The sequence below is a fragment of the Bubalus kerabau genome, chromosome 10, assembly GCF_029407905.1.
Source record: "Bubalus kerabau isolate K-KA32 ecotype Philippines breed swamp buffalo chromosome 10, PCC_UOA_SB_1v2, whole genome shotgun sequence".
NCBI classification, from domain to species: Eukaryota; Metazoa; Chordata; class Mammalia; order Artiodactyla; family Bovidae; genus Bubalus; species Bubalus kerabau.
The window spans coordinates 56105709-56121311 of NC_073633.1; the positions used below are offsets into that span (position 1 = coordinate 56105709).

The window sequence follows — 15603 nt, forward strand, 5'->3', positions numbered from 1 at the left end:
TATTTCTTAACCCATAATCTACAGGAGCAGCAGCCATATCCTGGCCCAGGCAGACACAAAGCCTAGGAATTTCTGGCATCCATTCCCACATTTCCAGTAATGTTTATAGATTCAACCTTTTGGAACAGAGCATATTTTAAAGAGCCAATGAAATAAAATGCCATTATTTTCCTTCTTGGAATTTTAAGACATAAATTTCACATCTGCAGAACAAAGACGTGATACTTGAAAGCTTAATCCCAGCTCTCACTGGCACAGTGACATAGGCACACCCGGGTGCCCCAGAGGTATGAGGGCTGCAGGGAAGTTCACAGAATGTGGCCTGGCCATTTTCAGGGAAGCCAGGTTCACAGTAGCCAAGGCTGGGTGTGAGTCCGGGGTCACTTGTTGACTATTGACTGAACCAGTGCCTTCTGTGTGCCACCTGCTGGGCACACGGATTGTCTCACTAATTACCAGCTGACAACCTCACGTGTATCACTTAATCTTTCCACACCTTGGTGTCCTCACCTGTATCATGCTGTTGCTGCTGCTAAGTCACTTCAGTCGTGTCCGATTCTGGGCAACCCCATAGATGGCAGCCCACCAGGCTCCCCCATCCCTGGGATACTCCAGGCAAGAACACTGGAGTGGCTTGCCATTTCCTTCTCCAATGCATGAAAGTGAAAAGTGAAAGTGAAGTCGCCCAGTCGTGTCCAACCCTTAGCGACCCCATGGACTGCAGCCTACCAGGCTCCTCCGTCCATGGCTCATAGAGCCAGTTAATAGAAATTTAAAGCCCATTCATGGTTTTGTGAAGATTAAATAAGGGCTCTGTAAAGTAAAAAGCACAATGCCACTTGAAAGTTTATTTGTATTTTTTTTGGCTCCACTGGGTCTTCGTGGCTGCGTGCAGGCTTTCTCTGGTTGCGGTAAGCGGGGGATACTATCCAGCTGAGGTGCACTGGCTTCTCATTGCGGTGGTTTCTTCTGTTGCAGAACACAGGCTCTAGGGTGCATGAACTCAGTAGTTGTGGCGGCGCACAGGCTTAGAAGCCCCAAGACATGTGGCATCTTCCCGGACCAGGGATTGAACCTGTGTCCCCTGCATTGGCAGGTGGATTCTAAACCACTGGACCACCAGGAAAGTCCTATTTGTGTTTATTTTATGACTGTTATTCATGTGATTTGGTCTTACAGAGAAATATTAATATTCTACCAAGATTGAAAAGTGGGTGTCCCCTGGCCCAGTGGCTTTATCCACAAGAACTCAATCCTCTGGCCTGCATAGAGCTCTAGACTACGGAGGGGCTAAGCTTCAGGAATTGCTGGCTTTAATGGAGATGGGGGGAGGGGGTGATGGGGCAACCTAGGGAAGCCAAAACAAGGGGACTAGTCAGGGAGACAACCTATCTCACTCCCCCTTCTCTGACCATCGCACATGTAAAGCCATGCTGCTCTCTGGTCTCAGACCACAAGCAGAACAAAGCTGAGAGGTTATACTGTAGTAGATACTAGCTGCGTTTCAATAACGGAAATAAAATCCAAAATTCCTTCTTGTGCTATGCTGTTCTACAGTCTTTTTCGAGTGAACCCTCCTTTGCTCCAATCACCGTAACAACTCACATCCCATGAAGAGTGTGAACAGCCCCTGTCTCTGCGTCATTGATGTCACTTGGTGTTGTGTGCTCTTGTGGGCTTCTGGCCCCTTGTGAGGTTGGACAGCTGTCTGTAAGGGCTCATCGGTCCGTCAGCGTCCGGTGTCTCAGGGCATAGCACCTCTTGGCCTCCCCAAGGCACTGAAACAGGCAGGTTTTCACAAAGCCGACTGGGTGTGATGTGCCTCATTACTCAGGAAACTTTGTGGTGTGGGTTATGCTGTGACTGCTTTAGATGTCTAACACCCTACTCAGAAAAAGACCTGATGTAAAAGCAAGGTGCTGTGAACAAGTTTCTTCATGTGTTGGTTTTTTAATGAAGGATAAACAGAGTAAAGTGGTAAATGTGTAGTCCCTTGGTATCCACCAGAGATTAGTTCCCTCACACACACACACACACACACACACACCAGATACAAAAATCCATGCGTACTGAAGTCACTTATATAATATGGCATGGTATTTGCAAAGGCTTCCCTGGTGGCTCAGCGGTAAAGAATCTGCCTGCAACGCAGGAGATGCGGGTTCGATCCCTGGGTCAGGAAGATGCCCTGGGGAAGGAAATGGCCACCCACTCCAGTATTCTTGCCTGGAAAATCTCATGGACAGAGGAGCCTGACAGGCTGCCTACATCTCCTTGTTCAATTATCTGTGGTCCATAAGAAATATACTTACTATAACTTCCCAGGTGGCTTAGTAGTAAAGAATCCACCTGCCAATGCAGGAGACTCAGGAGACACAGATTCTATCCCTGGATCAGGAATATCCCTTGGAGTAGGAAATGGCAACCCACTCTGGGAGTCTCGCCTGGAAAATTCCATGGACAGAGGAGCCTGGCGGTCTACAGTCCAGGGGATTGCAGAGAGTTGGACATGACTGAGTGACTGAGCCTGCACATGGTATTTGCATATAACCTCTGCACATTCTCCTGTGTACTTTAAATCATCTCTGGGTGGCCTGTAATACTGAATACAATGTAAATGTTATGTAAATAGTTGCCCTGCCCAGCAAATTCAAGTTTTGTTTTTCAGAACTTTCTAGAAATTTTTTCCCAAATATTTTCAACCTGCAGTTGATTGTATCTGCATCTGGGACACAGAACTCCTGGATGTGAAGGGCCGACTCTACAGATTACACTGAAATGATGGGTCACATGGTAACAGCAAAGCTACTTTACATTGTGCCAGAGGTACATGTAATGAAACAACTGGATTTGCTCCATGGTGTGGAGTTTTATAACTACATATAAATCTGCACACAGTGAACCTTTTTATTATTGAAATGGCAATAGGAAAAATAACTGTCGTTTTGATTCAGAAATTCTTGCTCCAACCCCCATTATCCCAGTAACACAGTTTTCAATCATGTGAGGTTTAATTGGAATACAAATATCAAAATATGAGCACTACCAAAAACTATCTAAATATTGCATTGTTGTTGTTTCGTCACTCAGTTGTGTCCAACTCTTTGAGACCCTGTGGACTGTAGCCCGCCAGGCTCCTCTGTCCATAGGATTCTCCATGTAAGAGTACTGGAGTGGGTTGCCATTTCCTTCTCCAGGGAATCTTCCCAACCCAGGGATTGAACCTGCATCTCTTGGGTCTCCTGCATTGGCAGGCAGATCCTTTACTGCTGAGCCAGCAGGGAAGCCCCATAAAATCCTGCATATCCATTGTAAAATAAAACTAGTCTAAGTGCTTTCAGATGAGTAAAAGTGAGTTATTATGAGGGACAGTGGTATGCTCTGAAAGACTAGATAGGCAGAGCCTTAACATTTGTTAGTTTCCGCTCTCTATGTGGCCGATTTCAAGCTACCAGGGTGACTCCCCCACTGGTCCCAGAGCTGGGAGGAGATGCAATCTCCCACCATCATGTAGGCAGCAGACATTAATAGCATGGATAGATGTAAAATGTGGTAAAATAATTAGGGAGGGTCAAATTATGAGTATTTGTTGCCTTTGCTTTTAACTTACTCGGTTAGATGTTTTTTATTTCATCTTTGTTGTTCAGTCACTCAGTCATGTCCGACTCTTTGCAACCCCATGTCCTTCACTGTCTCCTGGAGTTTGCTCAAACTCATGTCCATTGAGTCCAGCCATCTCATCCTCTTTCACCCCCTTCCTCCTCATGCCTTCAATCATTCCCAGCATCAGGGTCTTTTCCAATGAGTCGGCTCTCCGAATCAGGTGACCAAAGTATTGGAGTTTCAGCATCAGTCCTTCCAGTGAATATTCAGGGTTGATTTCCTTTAGGATTGACTGGTTTGATCTCCTTGCTGTCCAAGGGACTTTCAAGTCTTCTCCAACACCAGATTTCATCTTTAACGATTCTTTAACAACTGACCCACAAAATTTCTGAAAGTGTGACAGCCTGCTCTCACAGGCTGGGTTGAGGCCAGTTCCTTCACCCTGGGCACGAGGGTCTTGTTTGCTAGGTAAGAAAGTCTGAATCCCTTTTTCATGACTGTGAGAGGTGCCCGTAATTTCTGGTAGCTGGTAGAAAGGAGCTGTCATCTCCTCGTTATTGACTGCACAGGATCGCCACCTAGTGGTGGAAGGGGATAGTCTGCGTTGAAGGCTGAGTCTGTCCAACCAAGCCGGGAAAATGGCTGTTCTGACTGATTCGTGTGATGGTTTCCAGGTCCGCACTGCAGTGAGTAAATACGAGCCAGGGATCACCCCATCGGGGCAGGTGTCCTGTGTTCCGTGGTAGGTCTGACAGTAGAGATCTTAAAAGCACTCTGGAAAGCCGTCTTAGAATTAGGAAAAGGGCCTGGGCCATTGCCAGAATTCCCTCTCTTTAACCCATGAAGATAGATCCCTAAAGATGTGAAGCGATGGATCCAAGTCATGTGCCAGCCAGTGTCAGAACTGGGCCTCATCCCAGTGCACGGACTCCAATTCAAGCCACAGTCCCTAATACTGCTCCTGCAGGACGTGCAGATTGAGGCCACACAGTCTTCCTGGGCCTGACACCAGGTCCAGGGATTACCGTGGTGAGAACAGCCACCCCCATGGACTCTGCTGTCCTGCTGGGGAGACAGGTAGCCCAGGCCCCCGTCCCCAGTGCGCCCACCCCTGCTCAGAGCAGGCACAGGCTACCAGAGGATGCTGCAGGGGCTGAAACAAGATCCCAAGGCTGAGCAGGAATTAGCAGTGCTCTGTGTGGACTGGGGAGCATGGGGCCAGAAAAATCAGCGTGGCTGGAGTTCTGGGAGCCTGCTGCATATGTATCATGCCATTCGCTGATGAAGCCAGCAGGAAATTCCAGGAACCCACGTCAGTGATCTCGTGGGAGTGTTGTGACGCTAAATGAAGCAACATTTGAAAATGCCCAGCATGGTATCTTGCCCAGAGCTCCAGGCAGGGGTTCCCAGACCACACCCCCTCTGTTGACACTCACAAGAAGAGCGAGGACATGCTTAGATATGAGAATAAGACAAAAGTGACGGAAGAGGAGGAGGGCTCACTTGGCAAAAGTGCTGCCCGACTGGATAGTTGTCCCCTCTCCTGGTTACAGAGGACATATAAACAGGAAAGAGCCAGACAGTGGTGATCTTGGGATTGCCTAAACAGCCCCTTTCCTGATGCAGAATGCTGAGCTGTTCTCCACCCCCATGTCCTTTCCCCATCAAACACAGCCACCTCGTCGATACTGCTGCTCCCCAGCAAACAGTGCCCCATTTCAGAGCTACCTGGAATCTCCCCCTCCCAACTGTGGAGCACTGCGAGCCCCATTCAGCCAAGAGATTCACGACCAGATGACCTTACACTGCATGGTAGCCGTCGTCCAGGGCCTGGGACAATCAAGCCAATGTCCACTGTACACAGGAACCCAATGCCCCAGTAATCCCTGAGGTTTTACTTTGACTTATGCTGAGGAAGTAGGCTCTGATGGCTTGGAGTCAAAGACCACACAGAGGCTGTGTTCCCACAGGTGTTTATATGGTCCTCCATCCCCTCCTCCACTGTGTCCCAGTTCCTGGATGGGACACCCAGCAGCTGCTTGTACACAAGCTGGCTGAGCTGACTCTGGGTATCAAGAGTACACTGCAGAGCCCAGGGGGGCCCATGCAATTTACTTATTTTAAAAATATTTTTTATGCAAGTATCTTTTAAAGAAGTATTTCTGTATGGCTGTGCTGGGTCTTCGTTGCTGTGCGTGCTTTCTCTAGTTGCCGCGAGCAGGGGCTACTCTCTAGCTGCCATGCGCAGGCTTTTCGTTGCAGTGGCTTCACTTGTGGAGCACCGGCTCAAGGGCGTGAGGGCTTCAGTAATTATGGAGCACAGGCTCAGTAGTTGTGGCACTCTGGCTTAGCTGCCCAGCGGCATGTGGGAGCTGCCCAGCGGCATGTGTGATCTTCTCCGAACAGGAGTCAAACCCCTGTCCCCTGCATTGCAAGGCAGATTCTTAACCACTGGACCACCAGGGAAGCCCCTTACTTTTTTAATTTTTGAGTCAGCTTTCTTGAGAGATGATTTACATACCGTAACATCACCCATTCAAAATACAGTTCACCAGCTTTTAGTATAGTCAGGGGTATGCAACCATCATCATACTCTAATTTAGGAAGATTTGGGTTATCCCAGAAGGAAACCTTCTCCTTAAGCAGTCATCCCTCCCTCCTCTGGCCCTCAGCAACCACTAATCTACTGTCAGGATAGTTTCTTCTGGACATTTCATGTAAATAGAATCATCCTTCTTTTGTTAAATTTACTCCTAAGTAATATTCTCTTTGTGTATTGTAACTAGAATTGTCTTCTCAGTTCCTTTTCTAGATTGCTCATTGCTAGTTCATAGAAATATAGCTGAATTTTGTATATTGATCTTGGTTCTATAGTCTTTCTGAATCTTTTTATTCTAGTAGTATTTTTTTAGCATATTCCTTGGCCTCTTCCATGTGCAAGCTCATCTCATCTGCAAATAGAGGTTATTTTCCACTTCTTTTCCAATCTGCATGCCTTTCATTTTTCTTGACTAATTGCCCTGGCTGTAGAGCCTCCAGTGTGTACCGGTGAGCCGACACCTCTTGTTTTGTTCCTGATCTTAGGGGGAAGGTATATTTGTCACCAGCAAATAGGATGTAGACTAGGAGCATGTGGACAGGGGTCCTAAACCCAGCCAGGGCTCGGACTGCATGGAGAGAGGTAGGAAGATGCCAGTGTGGCCTGCAGCAGGATGAGAGGCTTGGAGCAAGTGAGGCCACACCTAGCAGGGACTTTGTAAGCCAAGGGCAGGAGGAAGCTGTTAGAAGGATCAGTGAAGAGTGAGGTAAACTAATAACACACTGAGCTGATGTTCAGGGAGCCTTGAAAGACAGCAACCGGCAGGAGTGGCATGAAGGGGAGGAGCCGGGTGACCTCAGCAAAGCTGGAGGCAGGTGGGCAGAGGAGCAAGGAGGGAGGCTCCTGGGAAGGCTGTGGGCAGGCTGGCCCTTCTTTTCAGAGAGTCACCCAGCTTTGCCTCTATGCTAAGAGGGCCCCCTGCCCAGAGAATGCACCCAAGTCCCAGTACTCCTGGGCTCCAGACACCCCAGCCACCTGCATTAAGGGTGCTAGGTTTCTCCCCATGGACAAAAAAGAGGCCAGCTCTCCATCTGTGAATGGTGAGTGTATGTGTGTGCACGTGTGTGCATAAGCGCACATACCCTCCCAGCCCCACTCCCTGGAGGTGCCAGACTGCAGGCTTCCTCCCGCCCAGGGTGTTCTAAATGCACTCCCCACCCCCCATTCCTTGTTGCTGGGAAGTCAGATGACTTCTGGTATCCAGGCTAATGGCTCTTATTAACCAAATGCTGACACATCTCTAATATATAGGTTACTTAATTAAAAACCTGCTTATCCAGCCAGCCTGCTTTCTCAAGCAGGTGATGGGGATTTCCAAGACTAGGAAGGAAATGATGTCATGCTAACGATCTATACGATGTCTTTCCTCTTCCATAAAAGTGCCTTGTGGGGGTGGGAAGGTGGGCATGGGGGTTGATGTGAGAAGAGTGGAGCCTGAGTTACCTTGGGGTTTGCTCCCTTCTACACAGGGAGTCCTAGGAAGCACTCAAGGAACACCACCCCTGCTGGGGACAGCTAGCAGCCAGTACCCCCCTACCCTCGGCCAGCCCCTCATGATCTGACTTGCTCGTCAGCACCCCGTGGCATCTATTGTCACAGGACCTCAGCGAGGACAGTGAGGCTCTGGCCTCTTCAGAACACGGCTCAAAACTGGGTGTGCTTTTTCTCTCCAGAACTCAGGCCCCAGGAAGTACCCTCCCTTTTCCTCCGCCCTCCCACAGGTGTTAACAGGCCCGGCCAGACCTAACAGCCAGCCCCACTGTGTTGAGTTCAGTCCAGCCCCTCTTAGAAGAAGTCTTAAGTTTCTTTCAGAAGCAAATGAACATAGGCTTCACTTTAGTTAGTCCTTAAAGGGGCATGGGGGTGTTTGCTCTATTTGTTTCCTAAATGCATTCTCTAAACGCTTTTGATGAACATATTTAATAAAGGGTTATTCCAGACATGTTTCAAGATCTCAGTAACTAGGACCATGCCTTTAAGGCAAGGTATGAATGGTGACTGGAGGAAGCATAGTTTGTAGAAGGAACACATTTAAAGCTAGAAGACATTTACATACATTTAAAACTGGATTAGGGCCTGAGCACCAGAGACATTTTTGATGCTCATCACCAGGTAGAGGAGGTGGCACTGGCATCTGTGGGGTAAAGGCGAGGGATGTTTAACCCCCTGCAGGGCACAGGGTACCCCCTACAACAAAGGATCTGGACACCCACAGCGTCAGGAGTGCTGATGTTGAGACGTTACTTTGGATACATTTTCTGCACAAACAAGAACATTCATTCCTAGCAGCATTTTTCTGTAATGAAACTGGAATTATCTCAAATGACCATCAACAGTAGACTGGACAAGTAAATGGTGACATAGTCATGGAATGGAATAGTAAATATAAAGCCATGAGAATGAATGAGTCAGAACTACATGCACCAACAGTGCTCATCTCAAAAATGGAACGAGGGAGGGAATTCCCTGGGGGCCCAGTGGTTAGCACTTGGTGCTTTCACTGCCGTGGCCTGGATTCAGTCTCTGGTCAGGGAACTAAGATCCTGCAAGCTGTGCACCGTGGCTGGGGAGGGGGGAAATGGAGCAAGTTATAGCAGCGTGTGATTTTTACACAGTTATACAGGTAAACCATGCCTATTGTTTAGAGATACTCATGTGCATGGTAAAACTACAAAGCAAAGCAGAATTATTAATATAAAATGCAAGCTAGGGATTCATTCTGGGAGGGCTTGCATTTGAAAGGAGGCACCTGTAGGCTTCCATGGCAGAGTTCTGGTTTCACAGTTGGGGGTGAGGGGAGTACATACGTGGCTGTCATGTTATCATTTAGATGTGTAAATATGTTTTATAAACTTGTCTTGCATCTTTCCTTTTATGCTGGGAACACAGCAACAGCAGCTAATGTTTATGCAGAATTAACTACATGCTTTTGCACTGACCATGTCAGGAAGGGTGTTTTATCCTCCAAGAAAGTTTAGAGGTTGACATGTCCTTCTAAGGACGGGGCTAGATTTGAACTTGAGCAGTGTTGGCTCCAGGCTCCAAACCAGCGCACAGTGCTACTGCCTCCTCTTGGGTCCCACCTCACCCGCCTCCACTCTCTCCACAGGGCCCGGAGACAAACAACCAGCCGGCCTCCCCCAGCAGGGGGCAGACCCAAGCCCCAGCCCAAGCCCAAGCCTCAGGTGCCACAGTGCAAGGCTCTGTATGCCTATGATGCTCAGGACACGGATGAACTCAGCTTCAATGCCAATGACATTATCGATATTATCAAAGAAGGTAAGCGCACGGCTGGCTGGGATAGGCTCAAAAAGCAGACAGTCACAAGGCTATAAAAACTAGTTTAAATGTGAATGGAATTTATGGGCTCCTCTAACTGAAATTTCAGGCTTCAGGCTGATTGGACTGGAATTAAACTCCAGCTTAATTTTTCAATACTTCTGTCAGCTCTGCTCTCTCCTTTGTATTTCTTCCCTCCTCTGGCTGTTTTTCCTCATGGTAGCAAAAAGACTGCATCAGTTATAGGCCAACAGATCAAACCACGTCTAAAATCCATTTTACTTCTGAAACTTCTTCTCTTAGCCACTGGATAGAAAGCCTAGGTTTCACTCTGATTGGACCAAAGTGGTCATGTGCCCATTCCTGAATCAGTCGCTGTAGCAAAGCAAATGCTGTACCCTAAGTGGGCTAGACCTGGTGGGGATTGCCCTGGGAAGTGGTAGGTAGGTCTAGCCCACCCTGATTTCATGGCCTCTCATACTGAAGGTAGATGGAATAGAAGCCAGGGAGACAACCTGTTACATCCACTATAAAAATGGTCTGGTCTGTGGGCGCGGCTGAATACTTTATTAATTTGGTAGAGAAGATATGTTAGCACAAACATTACTGCTTATGGAAGCATGAAAAACAAAGATCACTCCTAACTTAGGGTGTTAGAAAAAGTACCCTGATGGGAATGACATCTGTGATGAGGGCGGGGTGGGGGGGTGGGTCACAGAGAGAGGAGCCTTGGAGGCTAGAAAGAGCAGGCCATTTTAGGAAAATGAGCTGACACTTGACCCCGGTGAGGAACCCCCAAGGAGATGAGATGAAGCCAGAGTGGCCTGGTCACGGAAGCCCTGGGTGCCAGGCTTAAGTTGTCAAGACAGAGCAGAGCCATCCAAGTTGTAGGGGCAGAGCAACGACAATCTGAGTGGACAGTGGTTCCCCGGCAGGGGCCGCTTTCTGGAAGAGGTGGCCAATTCTCACTCCCAGGAGAATTCTAGGTCCCCAGACCAAAGTCCTTCTAAGCAGCCTCTGGGTGCTATTTTTAATCTCCTTTTAACCACCTGGTTTTCTGCAGGTGTTAATATTTTAAGCCATTTAATAGTCTTCAAAAAGTTGGAATAAAAATAAGTATTGAAATGAACTTTTAGTAACACAAACAGGGTTTTTATCACCAGCATTGTTCAGCAAAAATACGGGAAATGACCTAATATCCATGACAGGGATTAGTTAAATAAGCTTTGCCATATCCACTCAGTGAACTTGGATGCAAAAATTTTTGTGTTAATGATGCAGAAGTACAGTACATTTATTGAAATGGAAAAATCTTCATGAAGAAAAGGAAAAATTAGAGGCTGAACTAGTCTCGTTTTTTTAAAAATATAAAACACATGGAATAGAAAAAATTTTTTAATGTTTTCAAAGTAGAAAATGTTATAGTGTTCCCTTAAGAGTTGAACTTTCTTTTCAGTATTACTTTCATTTCTCAATATTTTCAAAGTTTTCTAGAAATAACACTGCTGCTACTGCCACTGCTAAGTCACTTCAGTCGTGTCCGACTCTGTGCGACCCCATAGACGGCAGCCCACCAGGCTCCCCTGTCCCTGGGATTCTCCAGGCAAGAATACTGGAGTGGGGTGCCATTTCCTTCTCCGTAAGAAATAACACATGGGTATAATTAAAACAATTATATTTTTGTGTAAAATATAGAGTCCTAAAAGTTATCAAAACATGCTATAAAGTATTGCTTTACTTTAAACAGTGTGGTGTGAGTGCAGGAATTGACATATGGATACAAGGGATAGAACAGCATCCAGAAACAGAACCCTGTGTGTATAGGTATTTAATAGATGATAAATGTGGCACTTGAAATCAGGGGAAAGGATAGAGTCACTTTCCATTTTGAAAAGAAAGTTTGCTGTATGCTTCATATACAAAATAAATATCAGATGAATTAAAGATCTGAAAATGTATGACTAAACTATAAGTCTTAGAAGGAAACCTAGAATATTAATCTTTGGGTGAAAAAATCTTCCTATGGAAGATGTCAAACTCAAAAACCATATAGGATTTAACCTCATAAAAAGGCTACATTGAAAGCTACGTGGTGAATAGCACTGGGAAAGTTAAATGATAGAAAATAGACTAGGAAAAAAAATGTTTTACATATATAAATAACTCCTCTATGAAATAATCCAGCCCCAGAGTGGACAAAGGCTATCGGGGCAATCACTGCACGGCAGAGCCTCCTGTGATGTCAGCAAAGATTAAAATGTGAGAGAATCCACCACATTCCCTTATCCAAATCCTTTGAGTAAACTGAGGTTCAGAAATCAGAGCTTTTGTCAAGTTAATAATGGAGTATATATAAACATCATGTAATATATATACACAACATGTGGTATATAACACCCCTTCAAGTTCCCAGGGCAACAGCTTAGATCAGCCAGTTTCTGCTGTGGAAACTAAGAGCCTTCACGCTCAAAGACATCATAAACAAGCCCATGTCAGTTCAGGTCAAGTTTGGCCATCAGATGGGTTATAGAAAACTTTCAATTTTTAGAACTTTCTGGATTTTGTCACTGCAAATAAAGTATGGAGTGTAATGTCTGTGTTTAGTCAGGGAAATAGGTACCTTCTTTCACTATTTACTGCTGAAATAGGCTTTGGGGAAGGAAATTTAACAGTATTTATCAAAATTTTTACTTTGGATTTATATATTAACCCCTTCCCCCAAGGTCAGTTACAAATAAATTAATACTTACATGCATAAAAGAAATACAGAAGTCCTTGATGTAAGTATAGGAGAGTTTTCTTTTCTTAATAGTGTCAGTGTGGGAAAGGATTTCTAGAAGTAATAGAAAACTAAGACTGTAAAATAATCATTTGATTCAATGGCTCAAATACTATGTCGGAGTTAATAAAAATGGGAAGGACATTTATAACTCATGTGACAGATTCACTAGTATATAAAAAAGTAATCAACAAGAGGCCAACATGAAATAAAATTAAGCAAGTGATATGAACAGTGGGCATATCTATAGAATACAGAAGCTCTTTATATACAGATGTGAAATGATCTTTAGTCTATATTACTAAGGTTAAACTATAGAACACAATAGTATGCTATCGTTTATATACAAAAGGTTGTTGGCTTTTTAACAAATACTTGCCTTTGTAGACATGAACTATATCTCTGGAAGAAAGTGCAATAGGCAATGCTACTGGCCCAGACGGTAAAGATCTGCCTGTAATGGAGGAGACCTGGGTTTAACCCCTGGGTCGGGAAGATCCCCTGGGGAAGGGAATGGCAACCCACTCCAGTATTCTTGCCTAGAGAATCCCATGGGCAGAAGAGCCTGGCAGGCTACAGTCCATGGGGTCGCAAACAGTTGGACATGAATGAGCGACTAACACTTTCACTATCATTTGTATACAGAAGGCCGTTTTTTTTTTGTTTTTTTTTTAATAAATACTTGCCTTTATAGACATGAACTATCTCTGGAAGAAAGTGCAAGAAATAGGTCATACTGCTTGCCCTCCAAGAAGGGATCTGGGTGGCTGGATTCACTGTTAATACTTCCACGTGCACTTTCAAAAGTACAAAAGGATAATCTAATCACAAAAAGTAAACTAGATTTTCTTAAAGGATAATAGAAGGTCTATATTCTTTGCTCCAAGAATCTATCCTATAGATCTACTTGCACATGGGCATAAAGATATATGTATGGACATTTATTGCAGTAACAGCAAAAAATAAGAGAATGGCTAGCTACACAAATTTTGGTTTACTATGCAGCTGTTTAAAAAATGAGATGCAGTCATGGAGAGATGATTGAGTACTGAAAAGCAAGATGCAGAAGAGTAAGATCTAGAATGACCTATCTAAAATGAATGTGTGTTTATAATCATAGAAAAAGGTCTAGAAGAATATATATCAAATACTTATTACTGGTGAGGGACTGGGATTAAGCTGGGAAGTAAGGATGGTGAAGTGGTGCAGATCAGTTCTCCCAGAAAGATGGTGAGGTGGAGTAAGGCGTGTGAAAGGTGAGTCGGGAAAGAAAAGGGGGGACGCAGGATTAGAGTCATCAGACCACAAGCCGACCTCACAGTCTGCCAGCCCAGCTCCTGGCCTGTCTCACAGGCAGGAAGATCCCACAAGGCCAGCCACTAGAGACGGGCAGGGAAACCTCATAACTGGGCAGTGGGTTCTTCTGGAAGGGGGCCTGTGAGGCACATCCACACGTCTGATTTTCATTAAAAGAACATGGATGGGGCCTAGTCTCCTCTGCCTGTGGGCACACCTATGGGAGCAGAGGCCCCGACTCACCTTCACGATCTCTGTGTCCCCACAGATCCTTCTGGCTGGTGGACGGGTCGACTGCGTGGCAAACAGGGCCTGTTCCCCAACAACTACGTGACCAAGATCTGAGGTGCGCGGAGACGCCGACGCTAGGGAGGAAAGAGCTTCAGGCACACGTGGGAGGGGACGTGTGGGGGCCCTCCTCCCAATCCATAGCAAGCAGCTGCTTCTGTGAGGCCTGGAGCCCCTCGGCCCCCTGCCCGTGGAGGACTTCGCAGAGCTGGGTTGGAGACAGGGAGTGTCACTCCACAGGATCCCAGGAGGGCAAAACAAGCACCCATTAAGATTTATTTATTCTATTTAAACCTGGTGAGAGGACCAGCGAGGTCCACGCAGACCTTGCCAGCTCTATCGAAACAGCACCTGCGCGCTTACCAGGCCCAGGGGAATGGCCATGGGTGGCCGCTGACAAGTGCCTTTAGTTGAAGCACATCTCTCTCATCCCTCTCTTCATTACCTGACATGCGCATTCCTCGCCACCTGCCCTCAGGGGGAACCCGCTCTGCAGGTGCAGGGGGCGGGGTGGGGGAGCGAGGGGGGCTTGGCGGGAGCAGGCACTTCCCATGCAGATGCCAAGGGCCCACTGAGCCCACAGGAGCATGGGTGCTGCTGATTTTGCCAGGCAGGCTCTCTCTGGGTCTTCAGTTGGTATGTGGCTGGCCCATGTTGGTTTTCGTGTTTAATGCTGTACCTATTATGAGAAGGATCTTTTTTTTTTTTCAAGCTGTACATTTATAAAAAAAAAAAACAAAAAACAGATCATATACTGTATATATAAAAATCTCAAGATGGTAGAAACATGTATGAATGTACTAAGTAGTACCCCACTGTACTTATTCTTAAGGTAGGTTTTATGACAAGACTCACACCAGGTACTCACAGATGTGCACTACTCCTTTCTGACGAGAGAACCATCAGTGTTACTGCTTCCCCGGTCCCTGCACACCCTTTCCAGCCCTCACCTGTTGGGAGTTCTCCTCTGCCCCCCACTCCGTGTCTCCTCCCCTGACCTCCAAAATAAAGGAATCAGTGAACCACCTTGCTCTTTCATGACCTGTGTCTGGGTTGTGTCCACCCCCACAAGAGAAGGTATGTTCAGGGCCTAAACGCCAGCACCTTACTTGGAAATCGGGTCTTTACAGAGGTGACTGAGTTAAAATGGGGTCATCAGCAGGGCCCCTAATCCAATATAACTACCATCCTGATAAAAAGAGGAGATTTAGACGCAGATCAACACAGAGAGAGGGAGAAGATGAGCGAAGAGTCAGCCACCTACAAGCCAAGGGAGAGGGCCTGGAACAGAGCCTCAAGGTCCCCAGAGGAGACCAGCCCTGCCAACACCTGCATCGTGGGCTTGCAGCCTCCACAACGGTGAGGCAGGAGGTTTCTGCTGGGAAGCCACCTGGTCTGTGATGCTTAATTAAGGCAGCGCTAGCACCTCAAGCGGAGAAGGCGATGGCACCCCACTTCAGCCCTCTTGCCTGGAAAATCCCGTGGAGGGGCCTGGTGGGCTGCAGTCCATGGGGTTGCTAGGAGTAGGACACGACTGAGCGACTTCACTTTATTTTTCACTTTCATGCATTGGAGAAAGAAATGGCAACCCACTCCAGTGTTCTTGCCTGGAGAATCCCAGGGACGGGGGAGCCTGGGGGCTGCCGCCTATGGGGTCGCACAGAGTCGGACACGACTGACGCGACTTAGCAGCAGCAGCAGCACCCTGAGACTGTTCACTGCACCAGCAAGGAGAAGTTGGAAACAGTGTCGTGTCCAG

The 15603-nt window shown here is 46.6% G+C and overlaps 1 protein-coding gene across 3 annotated transcripts in view; it reads left to right on the forward strand.

Annotated features, from left to right (window-relative positions):
* Window positions 1-14869, forward strand: part of MYO1E (myosin IE) — a 216949-nt gene extending 202080 nt beyond the window's left edge. For 2 of the 3 annotated variants that reach the window (XM_055537796.1, XM_055537797.1), the window contains exons 27-28: window positions 9312-9481; window positions 13825-14869. In XM_055537796.1, coding sequence (XP_055393771.1) covers window positions 9312-9481; window positions 13825-13901 — 247 coding nt within the window. In that variant the 3' untranslated portion in view covers window positions 13902-14869. Of the gene's footprint in view, window positions 1-24; window positions 2478-9311; window positions 9482-13824 lie in introns of those variants that run through there. The other variant, XM_055537799.1, reaches the window with a different exon arrangement.
* Window positions 14870-15603: the final 734 nt, after the last annotated feature.